General features: G+C 40.3%; 1 protein-coding gene across 14 annotated transcripts in view; it reads right to left on the minus strand.

The window, feature by feature from the left end:
- Positions 1-24323, minus strand: part of ZNF516 (zinc finger protein 516) — a 158170-nt gene that overhangs the window by 6341 nt on the left and 127506 nt on the right. For 7 of the 14 annotated variants that reach the window (XM_084850018.1, XM_084850022.1, XM_084850019.1 and 4 more), the window contains 2 exons: positions 23328-23395; positions 631-13078 (listed from right to left, as the gene is read on the minus strand). In XM_084850018.1, coding sequence (XP_084706144.1) covers positions 13019-13078; positions 23328-23395 — 128 coding nt within the window. In that variant the 3' untranslated portion in view covers positions 631-13018. Of the gene's footprint in view, positions 1-630; positions 23396-24323 lie in introns of those variants that run through there. The other 7 variants (XR_014790192.1, XM_084850027.1, XM_084850026.1 and 4 more) reach the window with 7 other exon arrangements.

Raw genomic sequence — 24323 nt, forward strand, 5'->3', positions numbered from 1 at the left:
TGTTTCTGTCCAGCTTTTATTAATATTTTATACACTTTCTTCATGCCTAATTGCTGTGTGAACCCATTTCAATGCATATTTCCCTTAGAGTCCACCTCCATTTTTAAGATAACTAAGAGTCCCCTCTTGCCTGATCTATTCATGTGCCATGTTTGAACAGCACCAACATACAGGTGTGTAAAGACTAACTCCTCTCCCTGCATTCATTGAATATGAGGAGAGAATGGAACCATACCCAACTACCCCTCCCAAAATGTTGACATTCCCTCTGGCCACACCCCTCAAGCAACTACCCATACAGCGTTAATGACACAGTGGTAGGTGCATATTCCTCTTTCCTATGATTGGGAGCCACAGCCTACAGGGATGTGGGGAAAAATTCCAATGCAAATGAGGTTAATTCGCTTACAGTCATTTGCATAGAAAAAATCATTGTGTTGGGAATTTTTCCCATGCAAATTAGGTTCATTTGCATGGGAAATTTTCCAGTTTGCATCAGAAAATGTTCCGATGCCCTAGAACAGGGGTGGGGAACTTGTGGCCCTCCAGACTTTTTGGCCTACAATTCCCATCAGCCCTTGGCACTGGCTATGCTGGCTAGGGCTGATGGGAGTTGTAGGCCAAAACATATGGAGGGCCACAAGTTCCCCACCCCTGTCCTAGAGAGAACTAATTTGCCATGTTTATTTTACTTGTATTTAGTAATCAAAGCTTTAGAAAAAGGTGTCTCATGTTAATTTTTTGTCCTAATACACACAGGTATTTGATCTGAAATATCTGAGGAGGAAAATTAAAGCACACTAAGGGCACAATCTATGGGGATGACCAAAAGCCTCTGAACTTGGAGGCTTATGGCCATCCAATGCAGAGTGGGAGGAGTGGGGAGGTAATCTTTGCCTCCATGCTCCTCCCACTCTGCATTTTTGCTAGATGGGCTTTTTCACCGGTCTAGCTGGGACTCTGCAGATCGGGAGGGAAGGAGGCTGGGGAGACTGGAGGGTTCTTCGTAACCTGGCCTCCTCACTCCTGTCCCCTCCCCGCCCACAGAATTTCCCCCTTTCCCTACTCTCTGAGGTTGTTGCCTAAGTTCTCTCCTGGGGGGGGGGGAAGCTCAGACTCCTGGGTCTGAGGGTGGAGCACCATTTCCAACCTGGGATCCAGGAATCTGAACTATCCTTTGGCCCCCCAGATGCTGTCTAGGGACCACAGGATTGCTCTCTTAATGTAATATAGATGTTAGATTATGTAGATGGGGTGTGTGCGTTGAATCCTTGTAAAAAATTTTAAGACAATAGTATCTACCTCCCTTTAAATTTAAGGTGGGGGAGGGACACACAAAGATACTGAAAACTGTTGACATGCTATTTAATTGTATCAACCCAAAGACATATGCATGATATGCTGGCAACTACTCATCTGTTTCAACAGAGTTCAACTCTCTTCCACTACAGTTGTTGAGGCACCTTCAGTTTTGCTGTCACTGTTTATTAGTTCCATTTCACTCTGAGACATTTATGTATTTCAATGACATATATGTATTCTCTGTAATACTGGTTAGGGATAATCACCCAAAAATGTTAATTACAACTTTGAAACTGCCAGGCTTGCCTAATATTGTATTTGCATTTGGCATCCATTCATTTCTACTAATCCGCTTATGAAATGGAAAATTTTTCCACAGAAAAATAAAGCACTGGAAAACTTCCACCCCACATCATTGCTGGTCTATCAAGGATACTGATCATGCCTATTCCCAGGCATTTGATGGCATATGATGGGCTCTTTAATACATCACTCGAATTGTTTATAGTTGTCATTGATCTTTCAGTTGTTTTGATGTAAAGGTTGTATTTTAGTGGGCGATGGTTTTAGCTGTTTTCAATATGTACATTTTAATTTTGTTGTAAGTCACTTTGAGTCTTTTTTTAATTTGAGAAAGGCATCTAAGAGATCATCATCATAATCGGACATGTGTAGAGGCCTTTTTCATCAATGCTAAACTTGTGCCCACTGCAGGACATGGGCCAGCAGGTGTATCAGTATTTAGGGTTTAGGGGGCATGGGCTGCAGGCAGAGTCCAGTCCCACCCACCCAGGCATTCAGGGCACATATGTAGGGATGCTGGACAAATTCGAGTTGGATTAAAATGAGCTTGGATTTCTAAGAAGCCGACCTGCGGAATCTGCTGTGGAGCGACCCCCTCTGGCCCTGCGGAGTCCATGGGCTTTCGGAAAAATATCCGCATCCGTCTGTGGGCAGATGACAGAACGAAAGGCACCTGACAATCCGCAAAACACAGACGGAGATTTTATACAGTCCGTACAGCCCTATATACATAGGGGGCAGGGGGAAATGTCTGCATATCCTCACAGAGCACGGTTAAAATGGGACCTCTTTCGCCATGCAAATATCAGGAGCTGGACCCTGATACATGATTAGGCCCACAGCAGAGGGCAAAGGCTTAAAATTCCCCCTAGCCCCAATGCTAGGGTCCCAGTCCAGATTGGCCACACATACCCCACACTGGCTATCTGTCAACAAATCCTCTGCACTTAAAGTTGAGATGTGTGACTGATGCCATGTGTTGTCTTCCCCAAATCTTGCCACAAACAAACTTTTAGCTGTTACTGAGGCCAGGCAGGGTCAGCGCATACAGCAAAAAAGAGGAACTTGGTGTCCTGTGGCTGTTGAGTAAACTGTGTGTAGAATCATAGAAGTGTGTTTCTGGTTCTTCAGAGTTGGTTTAGAGGAAAAAACTGGCAAAGATATGGTTCTATAATATTACAACAAATACGTTATCCTATATAATTAATGAACTGTGTTTTTTTTCCAGTAATTTAATGGGGAGGCTCCATTAATGGATGGATCTCTTTAGTTTACAGCCTACTTTAATCCTTTGGGATAGATCTAACTGCTTGATCCTATGGTCAAGATCATTCTTGTGTAATCTGGCATGTCTCTCAAACTTCTGTGGTGCTGTTGAGATTGCCTCCAATCTGAGGAAATCACACAACTCTGAATCTGCCCTGGGCTGAAATGGCTGCTGAAATTGGAGGTGGGAGAGTTTTCAAGGATGGGAGGGAGGGAATAGGCAAAAAATTCAGGGGTGTGCCATTTACCTTGCCTTTGAAAAGACAAAAAAAGTAGTGTACTCTTATCTCCCAAGTTCTCTCTCTGTCCTGCACTGCTGCCACCCTCCACCCCCAGAAGTTGATGGCAGCAGCAGGAGGGGGAGAGAGAGCACTTAGGGGTGGACTGCACTACTTCTGAAAAAGAGAAAGGGTAAGTGCCTCCTGAATAAAATTTCACCTGAAGAACAGCCGAAATGGCCCTTCCCATTTCACTGTCCTTGAATGGAGTTCCATTTTCGTTCAGCCTTAGTTTGAAAGAGTTATTTCCAAATTAAATATGGATCAATGGTGGTGTAGTTAGCTTCTTTACAAAGGTACATTAATAAAACATGTTTTATGGTTTATATAAGGACCTGAGCAGAATGAATGGAATAGGTAAAATAAAGGGAGGTGCAGAGAAACCAAGAGAAGTGCCAAAAGCTACTGGCTGATGAGGCTAGCAAGTGTTACAAATGAAGAGACATGCTAAGCCACACGGCAAAAGCTAATGAGAAAAACAAAAATGAAGGCTGCGTATCCACTATATCATTCGACATGGAAACAAAGAGTGTAGTTAGTGCAAGAACGTAAATTAGATTTCTGCGAGAGAGATCACTGATCTGCTCAGCTTCTTCCTGTTTTGAGTCGTTGTCTGCATTGGGTTAAAGCATGGGTGAGGAGCCTATGGCCAATGGCCAGGGATGATGGGAGATCTATTTATTTGATTTATACTATGCCTTTCCATTAAGAAAATGGCTCTCAGGTTGTAGTCTAGCATCTGGTGGGCTGCATGTTCCTCACTCCTGGGTTAGACAGAGCTGGGCTGGTATCACAATATTGGCTGGGCTTCTAGAAATCCACCTATCTGCCTTTGGACAGAATGGTGTTAGATATCCTGTAGTGATACCCCCTCCCCACACGTTATGTAACCTCAAGTTATATAATGACTATATCAAGTGCTAAGTGGAACGAACTACTGCTTTAACTTCCAGCTGATAGAAGAATGGTGTCTTCACAGCCACCTCTGCCTCTTTTAAAAAAAGATGCTGGTGAAGACACATACTTTGGGCTCAGATACAAACTTTGGGGGCTCATAAGGCTCACCTCAAAGGACAGGTGAGTTTTATGACCCTAAAATCCTTCTCTGTTTTGGAAATAGCTTATTTCCAAGCCAAGCTGACATGAGACAGAGTGGGGAGCTCTTCCATTGCTACTTTTAAAGCTAAGCCTGTTGCACAAAAGAGCGAACAGGGTAACTGCAGGGTTGTAGGCAGGATGGAGCTGATGGATGCGCTGCTCCAACTAAGAATGTTTTTAAAAATTAGTCTTTTAATTTGTGACATAACAGCTTCCATTTGAAGATGTTGTTTTCTGGTTAAAACTATTAGTGGCATAGGGTGCCCCCTAAAAATGACTGTATTCTAAACTATGCGTACTTCAGCCACCCAGCTTTGCCCACTCAAATTTCACCCCTGGCTCGGGGTAGATTTTTCAAGATCACTATCCTTTCCCCTTATCATGCTTAAGTGAGCCTGAAAAAGAAGTCTACCTTTAGCTATGTTAACTGCAAGCACTGGAAAGGCATGTAAAGGGAGTTAAAGGTAACTTAAGGAAGGTATTTAAGGAAGATGTGAGTTATAAGAGTGTTAAAATGTCTGAACTTTAAAATGTTTCTTCATATACATGCATACACAGAATTTGACACTAAAAAACCAAACATATTTAAAATACCCATACTTGGGCTTGGTAAGAAAGTTGTAGAACTTTCTGTGGATTATGAGGAACTCAATTCTTCTTTCATTTCTTTGAAGCCCCAACTGGCAGACCCTCCTAGTGAGGAAAGATGGCAACAGCCCTGGATTAAAGAGAAACATCTACCACACTGTTGCAGCAGCAGCCATTGAGGTGGTAAACTAGGTGAAATTGAAGATGGCTGCTTTGTGGCGATACAGCGGGAAGGGGGAATTTCCTTCCCTTTCTGTGCCAGGATGTGGAGGTTACAGTACCACAATTAGTACCATCCAAGTGCATGTTTTCTGAAGGGATCGTTGCCCTGGTGTGAACACAGGCTGCTAACGTCAGCAGCAGAACTCAGTGCCAAAGGGTAAGGACTGGAATTCCTCTTCTCTCAAGTGACACGCTATTGACAGTTTCACCTAGAAAGCTGCTTCACTTGCCATTGCTGTACTATTAGCATTCGAAACCTGAAGAACATGGGTGAACGTTCAAAAATCTGAACGGTGGAGTACCTCATTGCACAAAATTTTGTAGAGGATCTATTATGTGTGGAAGAAACAGCAAGAATTCAAGCAGGGCAGCACTCTCATTTATGGAGAATTCTGAGTAACAGCTGGATTCTGTACTTTGAATCAACCACTGTCTGTCTGATTCTTCATCCCAGCAATCCCAGGGACAGCCCTACTTGCAACTGGAAAGCAGCACTGCACCAAACGGCTGCAGCTTTCTCCCACATTCCATTTTAAGGCAGACTGAATGCAGACTCCATAGCTTTGACCTTGCCAATACTCCTCCTTTTACTTTGTTAACCATCTAGCTTGATGAAGAGTTCCAGAGAAGTCAGCCGCTTGTGCACTTTGTTGTAACCTTAGAGTTGGCTTAAAGTTATTGTCCTAATACGGAGTTCAGAATTTTGCTTATGGCCAACACAGCCACTTTGTTTTTTATCCCATTTGTATTGATACCTGTGCAATGCAGTTTTAAATCCAGTTTACAGCTTGATTACAAATAAGTGTGAGTATAAGCAGGGAGTATAAAAAGGGGAGGCTATTAGGGACAGTAAGGGAAACTGTAGTAAAAAAGGGAAATGAAATTTAAAAAGGTCTTCTGCTCAATGATAGAATCAGATTTTTTTAACCTGAATTTCATTCTACTGCTACTTTACATTAGGGTTAATGCATATGAATGCAGATTAGCACATTTGCACAAATGCACATTAGTGCTAATGTGCATGTGCGAATTAGCACAAATCCCCCACAAAAGTGAAACATGAGTCTGCAAGTCTGTGTGACTCAGAGAAAGCTGGTCTACTGTGGAATCTGCAGGTCAGGTTCAGAAAAATCTGAATTCATTTGAATCCATTGCAGATATATCCAGCATCCCTAGGCTAGAATGAGGCTTCTTATATGCGAGGCACACATTTTTATTATTAGATGCACACTTCACTTTTACAATATTTAGAGCAGGAGTAGGCAACCTGTTGTTTAGGACTAAAACAAAACTCCCATATTCCCCGACCATTGGCTACATTAGTTGAGGATAGACATTGTAGTCTAAAACATTTGGGAGTGTGCCCGATTGCCTACCTTCGATTTAGTGTGAAAGATTATGCGTTACCCCACCCACAGAGCTCAACCCGTTTTTCTGCAAGCATTTGGGGGTATTCTCTACCACGATGCCCAATTTATGCGAACAATCTTCCTTTGATGTCTGTTAGTTCACCCATTCCCCAAAGAGTATCACATTCTGTATATCCCAGTATTTATTCAGAATTTGCATTTTCTTGGCAGATAATTTAGTCTCTGGCTTCCATGGCAGAACTGTGATGTGGACCACACCCATCCTGGATTATAAACTGCAAGTTAGAGAGCCGAGTGTGTTTTCCTTACATCTTCTAATCTAGAGCATGCAAGAGAACAGGTTAGTCATAAGGTTAATAAATCGTTTTCCACTTCTCAGAATAACTCTCCTCCCCTGAGGACTTTTTATGGCATTGCACTCATGATGATGGAGATAACAAATGACAGAACATGAGCTTATTTTACCGAAACAAATCAAGGGAATCAGCTAGATTCTCTTCTTAAGTCTTCTAATTTCTTGAAGAGCAATACTTCTTTGACAGTAAGTGCAATGTTGGGTAGAACCCTGTTGGGTAGAACACCTTCCAAAAGGAAAAACATAAAGCCGGCTTTTGTTTCAGCTACTACGATATACAATTTTTGGTAGAAAAATATTCAAAGCAGTAATCAGAAATTCATGAAGCTATTTAAATATTAAATGTGCTTTCATGAAGGCTTAGGGCACTACCACCCCTTCACTGTCATCCAATGCATAGTGTTGAAGTGTACAAACCATGTACTAGAGAGTGCTATATGTACAAGACCTCCAGCAACCGCAAAGGACTGCTGTAGCAAAGCATCTGCTTAGAAAAGAAATAATAGTGAGCATTCTGCATATAGAGAAAACTGGTTTCTATAGTTTAGTGTGAAAACTTCATTTTCAGAACACTTTGCAAGGAGGTACCTTGCCACCTGTGTATTCTACGAAGATGTAAAGCTACCGTTGCCTATATATGGCAATAACTTCAGAAGACATGGCGAACAGTGGAACAAGAGCCAAAATTAGGGCCAGTTGCACATACTTAGAAGAGATTGACAAGACTGTTTAAATAACCTCCTTCGCAACATTTCAAATCCTTGTTTCCTTCTTTATTTGGCCCCACACATGACTATTTCCCCTGGTCACCATCCAAATCAATTTGCTTACTGCTATGTGACATGGTCAGGGTTGATTTTCAGCAGGCTGGCCTCTTATACAGTGCTGTACATTTGGATTCTAGTGAATCACTCCACTCTCCCTTTGATTTGCTCTTCTGTATGGTTTTGTTAGTGCAGCACATGCCCAAGTGAGCATATGATGAGTGGTATGTGTTCAGTAGATTACATGGATATGAGACTGCATCCAATCAGTGGGGGATACCAAGTCTGATCTCCCACTAGTTTTACATCTAGAGACCAGTTCTATGAATAACTAGTAGGAGAGAACATAAATGCATTAGGTTAACTTATTAATAGTCCCATTTTTCTTCATTGATTTTTACTGTTTTTTCAAAAAAATAGAAGATGTATAATTAAATCTTGAATGAACAACATTCCACTGTGTTGCCTATGTACTCGCAGGAATTGTTGTTAAAGACATGCTAGTGCAGTCTTCCCCAACCCGGTACTCTCTAGATGTGTTGGACTACAACTCCCCAGCCAGTGTGACCAATAGTCAGGAATGCTGGTCCAAAATATCTGGAGGGCATCAGAGTGGGAAGGCTATGCTAGTGATTTCTTCTTTTTAGAAGGGTGAGTATAATACATGTAGGATTTTCAGTTTTCATTAAGGTTTTTGTTTCTAATAGCAATAATGACAGAGTGACCCAGTTCACATGGCACACCGGGGCTCACTGTTCATTATTTAAGCCACGATCAGCTGCAACAAGTGCTGAGCATGATTTGAATATACAACCCACTATTGAGGATTGTCGTGTCATGCGAACCCAGCCATTATGGATTATGTCAGAGTTAAACATTGCTAACCAAAGTCAACGGTTTCATGAGGGTTGCTTAACCCTCACGTAACCCCCAATGGTTGGGTTTGGACAACAAAGCAACCCCCCGATTGGGGCTTGCATATTCAAAATGGCAGCTGACATGCACTGTGGCTTATTAGAGGTTAAATAACCCATGATGGGGTGTCATGTAGTGCAAATCGGCCCGTAATCATAAGTAGGGCATAGAAATTCCATTACACAAAATACACAAATGGCAATCAAGGTCTGCTCTTAAATGAATCTGCTACAGCTCAGGCTTATTCAGTAGAAAATTGAGGCCTGCACTTAAACTCATTGATTCAAATAAAAAAAAATTGATTTGGCATTTTACTGAATAATAGGTGCTAGAAGTGTAGCGGTTCACAGCCAAAACTAGGACAAATGTTTGAAGGTGCCCTACGACTGAGTATTTTTGGAAAATGTCATTCATTGAATCGATTTGATGTTGTCTTTTAAACTGGAATTTCACATCCCAGTGATTTGGACACATCCCAAAACTGTTGCGCTTTGGATTGTTAGAGCAACACTTATGGCAAAGCAAACTGTATCGCAGAAATCACAGTCTTCATCTACAACAGAACATTGCATTGAACACCTTTTATATTTTCATTAAAGAAAAAAATTATGCACCAGAGGTAAGTCAGAGAAATTCTGCAAATTGTGTAAACTATTGCTAGACATGTTCTCTATTTGAGTGTTGATCTTTCACACTTAGTTTTAAAAAAAATAATTATTTTTCTCTTGCAGCTGATTATATTCAGTTGGGGTAATTGGGTAGAGAAGTTCTGCTTATCTGCGCAATATATGTCCATTTAAAATTCTACCACAGAAATATTTGTTAACTTCCTGTCAAAATTCAAAAAAATGTTCATATTTATTAGTATTACCTTTTACTGGAATATTAGTACTATTATAATTGTAACTAGCACTAGTAATTATACACCATTGTATAATTGCTAGCAAGTGGTTTGGTTAGCTTGCTTCAGCTATCTAGTTTGTTTTACAAAACTATTTCTGAATGATTTCACCACTTCTGGGAAAGGAACCTTGGCCATTCTTCCTTTCTGCATATACCTTACTCATGTCTCCATGATGGAATGTATTGGGCTGCAAAGGAGCTAGTGTAATGCAGTGTGAGACAATTTTCAAAGCCTCCATTTTCTACATCTCAAACTTGCATCAGCTGTTCTGAAATTATGACAACTTGTGTCTTCTTCCCCAACTTAAAAAAAAATGCTCTGAAGTGGTTTTAAAGCTTAAAGCTACCCCCCCATGTTTCTTTATTTTTTATTTTTTCAAGAATATAAGACCTTAGCCACTGATTTGCAATGGAAATAATCTTAGAAATATAAAAAATGAAAACAACCCTAGTAGTTTTGAAAGATGCCATTACTCCAAGGTATCGATTTTAGTCATTGTACAATATTTTAATGTAGGCAGAGGGAGAATTGCTATAGACGGGAAGCTCACTTTTTTATGGGAGAGCAAAAAGTGGAAGCAAAATGAAAGGAGAAATAGAAAAAGGGATGTCTGATACACCATCTGCAGTGCTCATAATCGAACCCTTTATTGTCTAAGGTACATTAGACTGCAACACTGTAGAAAACCTGTTAAGGAAAAGAAACAGATTGATAGAGGTAGTAGAAAATCTCTGTAACAGTCAGAAGATGGCTTACAAAGTGTGTCATGCTACAAAATTATCAAGTTTCCTTTTTTTAAAAAAAAAAGCTATTTGAAACCCAAAGAACTAAATAAATAAGAACACAAATCATACTAAGCACTAGGGTCTAACTGAATTAACAAATCGATACAATATGGATGATAAAGGAGGAAATTACAAAGCTTGGGATTCACACGTGAAAATGGCTGGTCTTTAATGACGGCTCCCCCTCTCCCTCCCCATTTCTTGTTTAATTAAGTGAAAATCTCATTTCTGTGCTATACACAGCATATAATTATTTAAACTGATTTCCCCTGCTGTTGTTCTTCATGTAGCTAAATTATGATTGTAAACTTTGCTGATTAGTACCCTGGTAATGGCAGTGACAGCACTTTCCTCTCTCTCTCTCTCTCTGTCAGACAGTCCTGAAGTAAACAGTATTCAGGAAGAGCTTTTAAACTCTAAATATTAACTAAGATCCTTCCATATCAACTTACCAAAAAACACACACACCCCAACCCCCACTCCCAAAACAATTAAAACACACACGCTCGCACACACAAATCAACCAACAACAAAAAATAATTATAGCTGTACATGACACTTGTATAACTTTTGGGGGGACAGAAGGGTTTTTAATAACAGCAAACACACAATCAGGCAAATAAGTTACCTTTGTGCATTCCCAAATCCTCACCTGCTTACTTCAAACAAGGAAAATAAGTGCTCAATAAAGGAAAAAGTAGCACTTGAGTGTGAATCCCAAATTGATCAATTGTTATTCAACACAGAAAAAGAGATGATGGGGAGCGGGGGGATGGAAAGATGAGGACGGAGCGGGATATAGGGGGAGGAAAGAGGGAGGAGTGTGGAATGTGTCTATGTGAATTTCTGCAAGATAACTTCAAAAGAAAGCTGATTACAATCACTTATATAGGCATTTGCACAGACATTCTTAGCTACACCAGGATTACAGCTGGCATACAGCTGGTGTATCAGTATGTGGAATAAAATAAGAATCCCAAGCCAGCAAATTACATATGAAAGTTACAATTGCATTATTGTCTGCAAAGCAAGAACAGTCAAGTAATTTGCAACAAGTAGTATCCCAAATCAAATACAGACAAAAACAAAATTAGAACAGAAACGAATTACATATTAAAAATCTTTGTGTAAGAAGCCCATTTACTACAAAAACAGCACTATCCCATTATTGTAGAAAGTAAACAGTTGCTCTCGATCAGTATTAAAAGGTTAGCGCCATTTCTGTACATGTAAAATTATTGCTTTGTTGAAAAATATAATTAGCATGCTAGTTTTTTAAAAAGAAAATCCATTTCCTGCCTATACAAAAATGTTACAATAAAAAAAACTAGTAAAGCTTTTTTTTTTTTGCAAAAGAAATTCACAGAATATTTTTTCAAGGCAGCATATATTTTTTGACGATGATGCATAAAATTATATGTGCAAAACCTGAAACTCTGAATTATTACCATCACACACAGTGTCACAGCAACAAAGGAAAATAAAATATTTATACCTGTGGAATACATTTTTTTTAATAAATTGCAGACACTGCATGGTTAACAACCAGCCACCCTCACCCCCCTACCTTGAAAACTTGCATTTAAAAGAGTTACTGTAGAAGAGGTATATAAAGCTTCCTTTCTCTGCCCCTCATCCCAGTGATTACTAAGTACAAGACATGACACATTAGATGAATGCTGACCTGCTACCACAAAAGAAGTTATTCATCTTTTTCTTCAAAATGTCACCAGGGCCCAGAAAGGGTAACTGGCTTGCTGCACAAAAATCCAGGCACATACACTGTACCCTAAAGGCCCAGGTCTGCCTGAACTTCTCCTTTTCCCCCTTTCTTCTATTAAAAGCATACAAATCAGCAGCTTTAAACAGCTGAATCAAATATATTTTTTTCTCCTTTTAATTTTCTTTTTAAAAGCATGCACATTTCCTTTGTGATCAGGTCACAGAATGTAGCAGTGTTAAAGAAAGGAAAAGCAGAATAAACAAACAAATAGAAAGGCCCTGAGAGTAAAACAACAACACACACACAGAAGCCTGTTTTCTTCTTCTTAGTGTTTGACTAGCTGTTTTCATTTCTTTCCAAAGTGAAAAGAGAAACATGTCTTAAGAAGTGTTTCGATTTCCATATTCACATACTATTAATGGTGTGCAGTCAAGAATAAGCCCACTGGAAATGCAAGTGGTCCCCAAACTATCATGAAACAACCTCACTGCAGAATGATGGCCTGCCTCTCCCTTTAGTCCCTTCCGTCCTTCATCAAGCTTGGCTTTCACAGCACAGAATGACTCCTCCATTTTGCTTGCTTGCTTCCTTTTTTCTTTTCTTTTTTAAGGAGTTGTTTTTTCCAGCATGACAGCTTCATTAATCACTCCTTCCCACATTCCCAAATCCACCCAGCTTTTAAAAGAATAAAAATAAAACATATCAAAACAACCACGAGGGAGGATTTTGTTGCAGTGCTGCCCTCCAAATCATATAAAGTTTAATTTTTTCCAGTGTCTAAAAAAGTTATCTTGATTAATATAGATGCCTTGCGCCACCACAAAGCTTGCCAACTCCACTGTTTATTATAAAGGAAATAAGGAACCGTGGGGACTGATTAGTACGTCAATTTGTATATATCTTGTGTAGCTTCTTCATTTATTTTAAAATGATTAACAGTTCGGAGGCATCACTCTTCTAGCAAAGCACAGAGCACAGGTCTCGCTATAACACAGTTGCTCCAGGGACTGGATGGATTGCAAGGATGTTTTCCAGCTGTTCTTCCATGGGGCCATTAGAATAATTATGTGGAGGCTGTTGGAACCGTTGGTCAGGGTACTGTCTGTTGTCAAAGGGTACCCGGTGTACACACTGGACATGCGTTTTTAGGTTCCCTTTCTGAGAGGCACTGTATGGACAATATCTGCATTGGAATGGTCTCTCACCTAAACAAAAAAGGAGAGAGAACAGAATAGGAGAGGAGGGAAAGCGTCTTATTATTCTTATTTCCTAGTAACAGCCTTTATTCCTGCTTCCATTTCTAGGCTAGAGCACGTGAGCAATTTTACATTTTTACTGGCCCTAGCTACTTTTTTATTAGCATTATGCACATTAACGTTGACCTAATACATCACAAAGAGTTATTTTTAATCATCTCCAGTGAGAGCACAGCACGTCAGGTTCCTATAAACTCTATGACATACTAGAATAGCAAATAATAGTGACTGAAGGAGCATTTAAGAAAAGGTTAAGAATAGCTAGAAGAAGGAGAAAAGACTAGAGGGGAGGGGGGAAAGCAAAATTTTATGGTAACTGAGGGGATTTATAACTGAATGCTAGGGTATTTTTTAAATTGATTTTGGTGGCAGTACTGGATTAAAGTTCATGGGAGCTGTATGGTGACCCCTGTTCAGGTTCTCAAAATGTCTTAGGCTGTACTTCTTCCTCTGCCTGTAGTCACTGGGATAGAAAGAAGCAATCATCCCAGTATAAAGACACACAAGGTCCCCACTAAGTCAACACACTGATACAGTATGCAGACTCATTGGGTTCTTCATGCTGGACATCTTACTAGTAAACTAAATTTCCCAAGTATAATCGTTACTCAAGTGAAAAGAAAAGAGCCATCATGCACTGGCCCAGGGGTGGGAAACCTCAGGCCCAGGGGCTAAATCCGCCCTTCCAGGTCTTCCCAGATGGCCATGCCCCCTTTCCCCACTGTGTGGTTTCTCGGCTTTTGTGCAGTTCCCCTCCCCTCCCCTTTTGAAAGGTTAAAATGCCTCTCCTGAGGCATAGTTACTGGCAATAAAAGCTTTAAGCTACAATGTGCTGGCATTTTTTGCTTATTTTTGGCCCTGCCGACCGTGAATTTGGTCGCGCCCACCACTCGAATGCAGGCCCAAGACCTTCTCTGAAATTAAATTTAGGACCTTGGTCTTTTTGGCTCTAATGAAAAGAATGGAGGAAGCAAAGGAAACAAAGGCCTTTTAATGATCTGGGCCACACACATTCTGTTTAATTATCTGTTTTAATGACATGTTGTCCTGCTCCTGTGAACAGACCCAGCCCTATTCATACATATATTAAAAGCTGCATGGTTGGATGCTTGAAACAGAATTGTGCAGAAGCTGTTCCATGATGGTTCTAAGTATTTTTAACCACCGTCGACACGCAGAACCCCAAACCAAAAAGGCAGAGTTGCATTCAAATGCAGCTGGGAAGTGACATACAGAAATGGCTGGTCACATGGAACAACCTCCACATCATTGTGTCTCAAATGACCATCCACAGTGCTGCCTGCATGGGCAAAGTCACGCTTAACCAGATCTGCTGATGGCTGTCTCTACTTTTTGTAGAGCATGTCTGGCTACCTTAATTACGTAGAATGGCATCACCACAAAGAGGAGATGCATCACCAAAAAAGAGGACACAGATTTGCATAAAATTTCCATGTGCTTATTTGCACTTATGCAAATTTAGAAATAATTACCATAATTTAACTAGAAATATGCTGCCATAGTGGGGAAGACAGTAACCAAGTGACTGATGTGCCTGCCCAATCTGCTTTCCAGGTGCTAAATGTTGATGGCAACTTCAAGGTCTCTGCTCTCCTGGCTTCCTTTACCTTTAAACTGGACTTGGGCTGGACAATCTTTTTAATGACCAAAATATAAACACCTCTTCTTGTGAAAGACAGCTTGCTGTGATGGTCAAAGCCAACCATGGTTTTGGAGCTACAAAGTGGAATAAAGCAGAGCTTTCACAACGGCATGTCAAAATGTAAGAATCATATCATAGAATCATAGAATAGTAGAGCTTTGGCCAGGTTCTATGAAAGGAAATTACCATGGTGGAAAAGCACAAGCAGCCATTCTACACCCAAGTGGGCCTCAAAATAAAGTCATGAATAAATGGGAGCCTACAGCTCCCAGGCAATAGCATTCTGAGCAGCACTGTCTGAACAATGTGGCTTACAACCCTGATGGCTAAGGCTAACATGGCAAGATGCATCTTACATTCATACATTAACCTTAAGCCAAAGCCTTGATGAAGGGAAACAGACCATTTTAAATTAACACAACATAAGATGAAACAACCATGTGAAAATATTCCCGGTAAATTTCAAACCATGCCTATGGCAGTCCTGGAAAGAGCTAAAGAAAAAGCCAGTGTTGTTTGACATGATGTATTAAGTATCTTTCCTTTGTTAATAGATTTAGAAAAATCCTAATTAAGACTGGCCCAGGATTCATGACATTTACCAGTCAAAGTCTGCTGTGAGTAGGGAAGATTTGCAATGAAATTAAAGGGGGGGGGGAAAGGGGGCAAGCTGCTGTACAGACTGCAGTATATTTGAAATGTAGGAAACAGTAACTGAGTGAGAGATGTGATAAAACTTCTTTAGTTGGATGCTAGCTTTCTTGCAGTAAGAAAGATGCCTTATATTTTTGCATGGCTACATCATGCCTAAGATACAGACACACAATTCCAAGAGGGAAATGTTCATCATTGAATTAGAAACACCCTGCTTAAACTCAACACACTACACACACACACACACACACACACACAGAACAGGCAACACAAGGGAACATGACAAGACTCTTTGGGGTGGGAGGGAAAAGGAACAGCTTGTTCCAGTTTCCCTGGGTAAGAACTGTCAGAAAAACAAAAGAGAAGAGAGAGAGAAATGGAATAAAGGACCATGGCCTGAGGTTGCAATTAAGATATTTATCTGGGACAGCCATCTAATCAGTGATTTCTTGGGGTGGGTTGCCCTAAAGGTCCAGTTGTAATTCACCCACATAGCAGAGAAACATGAAAGGGGTTATCACTGTCCCACAACATAAGAGTAAAGAGAATGCTGGGGGCTGAGACAAGTGGGAGGGGATGAGAATTCTTCTATAAGCAGACCAAGTTAAGTAGAATTATCTCTGGGTTCAACACTGGAGGAGAAGGCCATAGCTAAGAGCAAAACTTTTCCACACTGGTGTTACTAGGATGGTAACAGAGCCCTCTGTGCTAAATTAGGATATGTAATTATTTTGTGTGAATGTCTCCATTATCATAAAGGAAAGTGCTAAAAAAGGCATGAGGGTGAAAGGGTTTAAAAAGAAAGTTTGAGGAACAGTTTCCCTGTCATATAGAAGAAGAGATGAACTGCAGCCATTACAGGCTGGGGCTAAGGAGATACTAAAACGCCACTAAGCTATAAAGATGTCAAGTAACTGAGGCTATTTTAACTGTCTTCAAACCAAACAACTTCAAATCCATTATTTGGTTGCATGTTCATAAAAAATTGCCTGCACATACAGCAGCCAAGCATTAAAACATCTGTTTTTCTCCAACCCAAATGTGGCTACCTCTGATCAAATAACACATTTTTGCAATCAGAAGATGGAAACACTATATTCTACACTGTTGGTGTTGCAGTTCTTCAACGTTTGGCTCATCACAACTCCCTCTGGGGCTTAGAAAGTTCCTTCTGAAATCCAATCTACCCACTGAGAGCCAGTGTGGTGTAGTGGCTAGAGTGTTGGACTGGGAGTTGGGAGATCCGGGTTCTAGTTCCCACTCGGCCTTGGAAACTCACTAGGGGACTTTGGGCCAGTCACAGACTCTCAGCCCAACCCACCTCACAGGGTGGTTGTGGGAGGATAAAATGGAGGAGGAGGAGGAGTACGCCACCTTGGGTTCCTTAAGGAGGAAAAAAGGCGGAATATAAATGTAATTAATAAACAAACAAACAAACAGTGTTGGCATATATTTAGGAATGACTTGAAATTACTCAGATGATCATTTTGCTTGTTAGAAAGAATTGCCATGGAGTAAAGATCATGGTGTTACAATGCCTTAGAGACCTTCAGTGGGCTAAGGAAGAACATGATGCTTGCAGGGCAGCTAAGATAGAAGCTGCTTAAGCTGCTACACTGCACAAGCAGAAAGCTGTGCCACTGAATCTCTTGCAAAAACACTGAGGATTCTGGAGCAAGTTACTGAGATTCCACATTGCTTTATTGCCTGACCAACCTTGGGTGGCTAGTGCAATCACGGCAGTCCAGTGACTGGCAATCTTTGTTCATGGTGAAAACCTTGTCACCAATTTGCAGTGAGCATAGGTGCAACATGAATAATTTTGACCCACTTCTAGATGTGATAAAAGGATTGAGTTAATTGGTACCAAGAAGAAACCATGAAAATAACTGATCTAATGAAAAAGAGACTTTTTCTAAAGTAAAACAAAATTATGGTGCTAGAAAAGCTTGTCTGCAAACAAAAATCCAGTCAAGGCTTACAAAGCTTGGATCCAGATTGGCCCCTCTGTTCATGGAAGGACTGGTGATCCAGCAGATGTTGCCACGCATGGAAAGGGGAGAGAAAGCGATTTTCACCCTGCAGCCTCCTGAGCTAGCCTCCTAAGCCACCTTCTCCAGAGAGTCCTCCAACCTTCCAGAGCAAATTTTCAGGTGGTGGGTGCATGGGCTGGTTGGGAAAGGGGGAATCTGTGAAAATTGTGTTCTTCCATTTCTATCAATGAAAGTTTCTGTGAATGGAACTATGTTCATGAGATCTGCAATCCAACCCACTGTCTTGCATTTTAGTTAGTCTCATCCCAGTTTATCTTTCTTATATTTCCCCACCATAGCTCACTCTCCTCTCAACATTGTAAACTCCATGGGATTCTTTGGGGAGATTGGTCTTGTTTAAAACAGCATTGAATATGTGCACCTGGACCTATTCATATAATAAGGTTGGTGCAACATGGAATAAAAAGAGGGTCATGAAATTTCTGTAAGTTGGTAAATGATCCTGTGGTGCCAAGCAATTCTCTCTCCCCTGCCTCCACAAATTTGCAGAAGAAATTAGTGAGGTTTTTTAAAACTATGATAATGAAGGAGGCGAATGGGTGGATGTGCGCAAATTCAGCTAAAAAATTAAAGGTTGCTGGAATGTAGTTGTGTATCATCTGTAAAACATAAAAGGCAGAAACATAGCAATCCTATTCAAACATCAACCTACCTGTTCCTTGATTGTTTGTACTATAACATTCATAGCTGTGAAAGAGACAAATTAGATTGCCACCTATTTATTCATCATGTATTATTTTGATTAATGGAATTCTTGAACTCCACATTACTATTTAAAAATAACATTTGCAATAATCAGAAATAAACTATTAATCATGAGATTAAAAAACTAAAAGACAGCAGACATGATATTACACCATACGTCAGTGAAATGTCATAAACAGGCCTTTTAGCTTAAGATATTGAAGCTGGTAGTTTTATTATACTTTCAATTGGAATTTGATTCCTTACTATGTTAGAAAAAAAGGAGGAAAAGATCTTGTTGTAGTAGTATTTGTGGCATTTTCCCTTTGACCTCATTTTTTCTATTCTGTCTGAAACAAATGGACATTTGGATGTATTATACATATATTCATCTCTGAAATCAGCCTTTTAAAAAATCTGTATATTTAAGAATGTTTAAGGTACCTAATGTTTTATTGTGAACGTTTATTTCAAATCTTTGTACACCGCCCAGAGAGCTTCGGCTATTGGGCTGTACAGAAATGATGATAATATTTTTTCACTGGAAGGATTTTTGAAAAAAGTATTATTACATGCCTTTGAATTACTGTAGGGCTTGCACATATAAAATATATTCATTCATGGTACGTTTTTCTATGAATTTTGAGTCTGGTAGTAAATACCATGGTCTCTTGACCAAATCTACACACCTTTCCAAACTGTTTTCAATAACTGATGAGTTCCACTGAAAGCAGCTGAATGCTGCCATTCAGGACCCAAGTATACACTCCAGTGTGTACCCAGAGCTTCTCATGTGGGGACTTCACTCATATCTATGATGGGGGAAGCTCTTTCACATATCTTCACATACATAATGCTGTCACTTCCATTAAAGTATATGGGAGAAGCTAGTGCAGACATCTATGTTCCCACCCTAGAAAGAGATACTTGGATAGGGGTGTTATTTATTGATGAAACCATTTATACCACACCTTTCCTTTAAAAAAAATAAAAACATGGTCAAAGTAACTTACAACATTTAAAAAATTGAATTTAAAAATGACAAATTAAAAAGACAGGAGTGCAGCAGACAAAACAAACAAAAATATTATCCAAGGGATCAGCAAAATAACTTAAGCTTGGCAAGCCAAAAGCCTGTCAAAAAAGGAAAGTATTGGCAAGATGGAATAAGACCATCAGAGAGGAAGCAAGACAACTGTCTCTAGGTAGAGTTCCACAGTGTATACATGGTGACAGAGAAGACTATCTCCCACATTCTCATCACCCTCAGGTATCACTGGGATGCAGATAAGAGCCTCTCCAGTTGATCTTAATGGATGGGGAGGCTCATACAGGGAGAGACAATCTTTTAGATATTGTAGTCCTAGGGCACTGAATTGTGCTGGGAACAGACCAGAAATCAATACAGCTATTGTAAAGAGTCATATGCTCCCACAAATTGGCTCCAGTCAATGCTCTAGCTGTTGCAGTTATGTTCTGGAAATCCAGGGTTCTCAATTATCTATTTTTAATAATTATTTCCATTACACAAAAACAGTTTCTGCATAGTGCTTCAAGATGTGCTTGTCATATCTGTTTCAGTATGAATTTATTAAAAATCTAAGAAGATAATAGCCCTGTTCAGGTGTTACTGAGTTCCCTACATGCATAAGAAGGAGCGCTCTAGCCCCTCCCCCCTCCTCGCGTGTTTCCTCTGCCCTGTATGATCGGAAGAGGGGGGCCTCCTGTATCTGTGGTTCCAGAGTTCCCAATCGCGTGGAGAGCCTCCAAGGATACAGAAGGCTCCTCTTCAGACACAATTCAGATAATCTGTAAAGTCCATGACTCTTGCAGCTTCTTAACTATGGTAGTAATACAGTTGTCATTACAGTGTTAAGAGCCACTATTGTAGAATAACCTAATCTTGATTTAACATTTGTTCTTCAGAATACTGAAGAATTGTAGAAATGCAAAATATAAGTATCTACAAAACTCATTTCAGTTATTCCAAAACACCCGTAATGATCTGAGATGGGAAGAGTTTGGAAATTCAGACGTGGCACTGCAGCAACCAGAATTTGACATCATCGCCAATAAAGACATCAGCAATATTTAACAGAGAAACAATGTTACCAGAGTGCTGGAGGCATTAAAATCTCCCACCCACCTTTAAGAATGAACTAGAAAATGAGACTGAAGATAGATTCACTATTGTTTACTGCAGTAATAAAGATAACAGTAGATACAGTTAATGTTTGCAGTTTAATTAACACTGACAACTCAGCAGATACATATATGCAAGGAAACTACAGCTATAAGAAAGGTAAGGGACAGAACTGCTTCAGATGTCTAACCACCTAGGACCTTTGCAGAAAGATACTCACCGTGTTGTGAGATTGGTGCACTTTGGCCCTCTCTAGTTATTTAGAAGCTACTGTCATTAGCTGCTAACATATATAACAGGGGTAGGCAGAAGGTAGGCAAGATCTACTGGTAGATCTCTGGGTGATTCACAGTACATTGGCAAGGGTCTCCAACTCCCAGCTGCAGGGCTGGCCCAAAACATTGTGCTGCATGAGGAAAAGGACAAGATGTCTTCTACCCACCCCCATTCCACAGAAGCCAATCAGACTAGCAGCTGAATCTTACTTCAACACTGGCAGCGGGACAGAGTCGTCCACCGCATGTGAGGACAGCAGAGTAATTTAGGAGATGCAGGGCAGGCCACAAGTCGCATACAGTTCTGTCCTCCAACACCTCACTGCCATCCCTGCCACCAAGCATCTGCAGCCTGAAGTCGCCATCTCACTCTGCCTAATGGCAGGGCCAGCCCCAAGATACATTTTCACAAATTCTTTTCCCTCTTCAACTACAGAAGAGCTTTAACCCTGTACATAATTATGCATTCCTTCCTACTAAAATCGATCATAATTCTGTTTATTTGTCATATTTCTGTATCCCTACGCCAACCAATGGGTGCTGAAGGCAATATACAAATTAGATAAAACAATAATAATAAATCACTAATGCATCAAAACCATCAACTCAAAACAAGAGCGGAGTTCTTTTTTAGGATAAAACAGAAAGCAAACCTTAACATCCATTAAAAACTTGAGAGAACAATAGTCTTCGCTGCCTGTCTGAAACAGGCCAAGGAGTGTGCTAATCTAGCCTCCCCAGTTTAGTTCCATAATTGGGGTGCTGCTATGAAAAGGCCCTGTCTTGTGTACGCATCAACCTAAATTCTCTTGGTGATGGGACATATAACATGGCCTCTGATGATAAGCATAAGTTATGAGCAGATTCACCATGAGCAGGTGGTGTTTCAGGTATGGCTGGCCTCAAGCCATTTAGGGCCTTACAGATATGAATCAGCACCTTGAATTGGGTGCAGAAACAAACTGGAAGCCAGCAAAATGAAGACTGGTATTACGTGGTCTGTAAAATGCACACCAGACTGACTGACTACCACATTTTGTATTACTGTAGTTTCTGGACACTTTTCAAGGGAAGCCCCATGTAAAACCTGTTACAGTAATCTAGCTGAGAGGCAATTAGCGTATGGATCACTGTAGCCAGTTCTGTCTTCTCCAAGAAGGGGTACAGCTGGTACGCCAACCAAAACTTGTTATCAGCAAGTGCCTTGCAAACACATCACAAGGTTCCTGCTCACTACCCTGCGGTCTAAAATGTAATATAAAACCCCTTAACCAGCAAAACTGTTCTGCTGGATTACACTGTGCGGATGTAATGGAGGAAGAGAAGAAATACATCTTTGCTGCCCTCACTGTTATGGAATGGAATGTTCAATCAGATTCAGCCCAGGTTTTTCTCCACTGTCATTCTGGTCATCTGTCCAGATGCTCACGTTCTGCACCCAAGCAGAGGATGCTTAGGAACAATCATATCTATCACCAAGGTCATCTAGGGCTTCAATAGGATCACCAGCTCTAGTGTCCAGAAAATCCCCTAGAGCATTTAAGGAACCATTCTGGATCCATTAGTTTCCAAGGACAAACCAGTTTAGGTTTACCCCTGTAAAGGTTTAGAGTCCCAGAAAATCTAAACCCTATCAGGCAGTGATCTTTCCATAACAATGCAGTCCATTCACTCCTGACAGCCACTCCCAGGGAAGTGGATATCCTCAGTGTGATGCTAATGATTCCCTTGGTGAACGTCTCCCAGTGTTCTGGATGGGGCAGGGGGTGACTTGCCACAGAGAAGCCATGTTTACAGGCATCTCAATGTCAATATATTTCCAAGGGAGTGTGCTCAGGATCACACGGGTGCAATCGCTTGTCCCATACCTTGTGCTCAGGATCTTTGGCACAATTCACCAAGCACTGCTGCCACTCTTAAATTAATGGTAGATATTTTATAATAGTAGATAAGGTAAATTCCTCAGATAGGTTGAAATTCAGTAATGCCTGAATGGGGGTTGGGTTTGATTTCTGTGCTCATAAAGGATTCCGTTAAGAGCTAGAAAAAGCAATGGAGCTTTCTTCCACAAGTTGTTAGGTCCATCCTATGGGTGGATAGATTGGTAATAACTAAGTGGTCTAGAAATGACTGGCTATAAAAATAAAACCAAAAACACCAGGGAGGAAGAAAAAGTAAGAAGGATAATGTCCAGGACAGCTCATAGCATTAGTGAGAATAAGAAAATTTAGTTGACAGCCAAGTTCTTGTCAAGAGTAGAAAACACACACCACCACACAGAGTCCACAGATTGAAAGATAAGTATCTTTCAAAGATAAGAGCTACATAATACTGTGATAGGAATACTCTTCAGAAAAACACAGGATATGGATTAGTTTTATTGTTGCCGCATTTCAGAAATCAGAGAAGTGAAGAACTGAAGAACTATCTAGTGAAACTGGTATGACAATTTTACATGCTATTTTGGTGCGTTTTACAAAAGTGACCTTCCCAGCTTCCTTATCAATATATTATTAGCGTTTTTGCTCACATTCACTAATAAGTTGCCTCATCTGTGTAAGGGCTTCCCATAAATTTTAGGATCTAAAACAAGCACAGCATTATGAGTGTTTACACGCTAGCTATCTAAAGCGTCAGTGCTTTACTGATGAGTATCACCGTGCAACTTTTTTTTCCCCCAGCTATCACATTAAAAACCAAATACCCAATTAATTGTAAAACATACTTGTTTGGGGGCATCTGCGGAGGTGGTGTGAACTTCAGTACCTCGGAGTCCATTAGACTCAAATACCACTGTGGGAACAAGGGGGCTTGTTAACAGATGAACATTCAAGCTTCGTTAGTGTGTCTACATTATTTAAGTCCATTACAGATTAACCACATTTGGGGAAGGGTGGGGAAAAAGCAAAGACACCAGCTCCTCGTCAGTAGCCGGAAAATACCAATTTACCGTAACACTTACTGTAAGAGAGTGTGCTAATGGCAGCCTAAGGCCACTGCCCTTTTTAATTCAGACTTCAGTGCTGAAGAAAGCAATCACTGACAACATTAATTATCAGTGAATGTGTAAAGGGACCCTCTTCTTGAATTACTTACCATTTGGCCTCTGTCATTTTACATCAGACTGGCTTATGTATGCATCATTCACACTTCTCCAAAAAGAAAAAGGGGGGGAAAAGGAAGAGAAAAGAAACTCGCTAGTCTCATTGTCTCATGTAATGCTATTGAGGTATCTTGATGCACTAGTAGCTTTAGCTTGCTAGGTTCTCCATAGTATATCACTTTCTAGCTTTAAAAGGGCCAAGATTGAGAGTTTATCACTGTCCAGGCTAAGTAGGATTTAGATTTTTAAAGAAAAAGAAAAAACCTCCAACCCCCAGACTTTCCAAGTCCATAGCAAGGAGAAAGAGAAACAAAGCTTTATGTTTGGTTCAAAAAGGTTCTTTGATTTCAATTTGTGCTGGTGGCAAAAGAATTCATTAGCATATTCATTCCAGAGTATTCTATCTAATTAAAATGGTGTTGTTGTTTTACAAAGAAGAAGCTACAAATAAGCTTATTTCAATTGCAACGCAATGCTATGCAAGAGAGGTGGAGATAAATCAGGTATGTGAAACGGAACAAGAGCAATGCTAATCAAATTTGAAATGCTACAAAATGGGAAAGCTTTCAAAAAACATTTAGGTTAGTAAAGCAGATTAGGAATAAGGTCAATAATTGT

Source organism: Heloderma suspectum, chromosome 4 (genome assembly GCF_057233095.1).
Source record: "Heloderma suspectum isolate Gila_16-S chromosome 4, 16-S_ref, whole genome shotgun sequence".
Lineage (NCBI taxonomy): Eukaryota > Metazoa > Chordata > Lepidosauria > Squamata > Helodermatidae > Heloderma > Heloderma suspectum.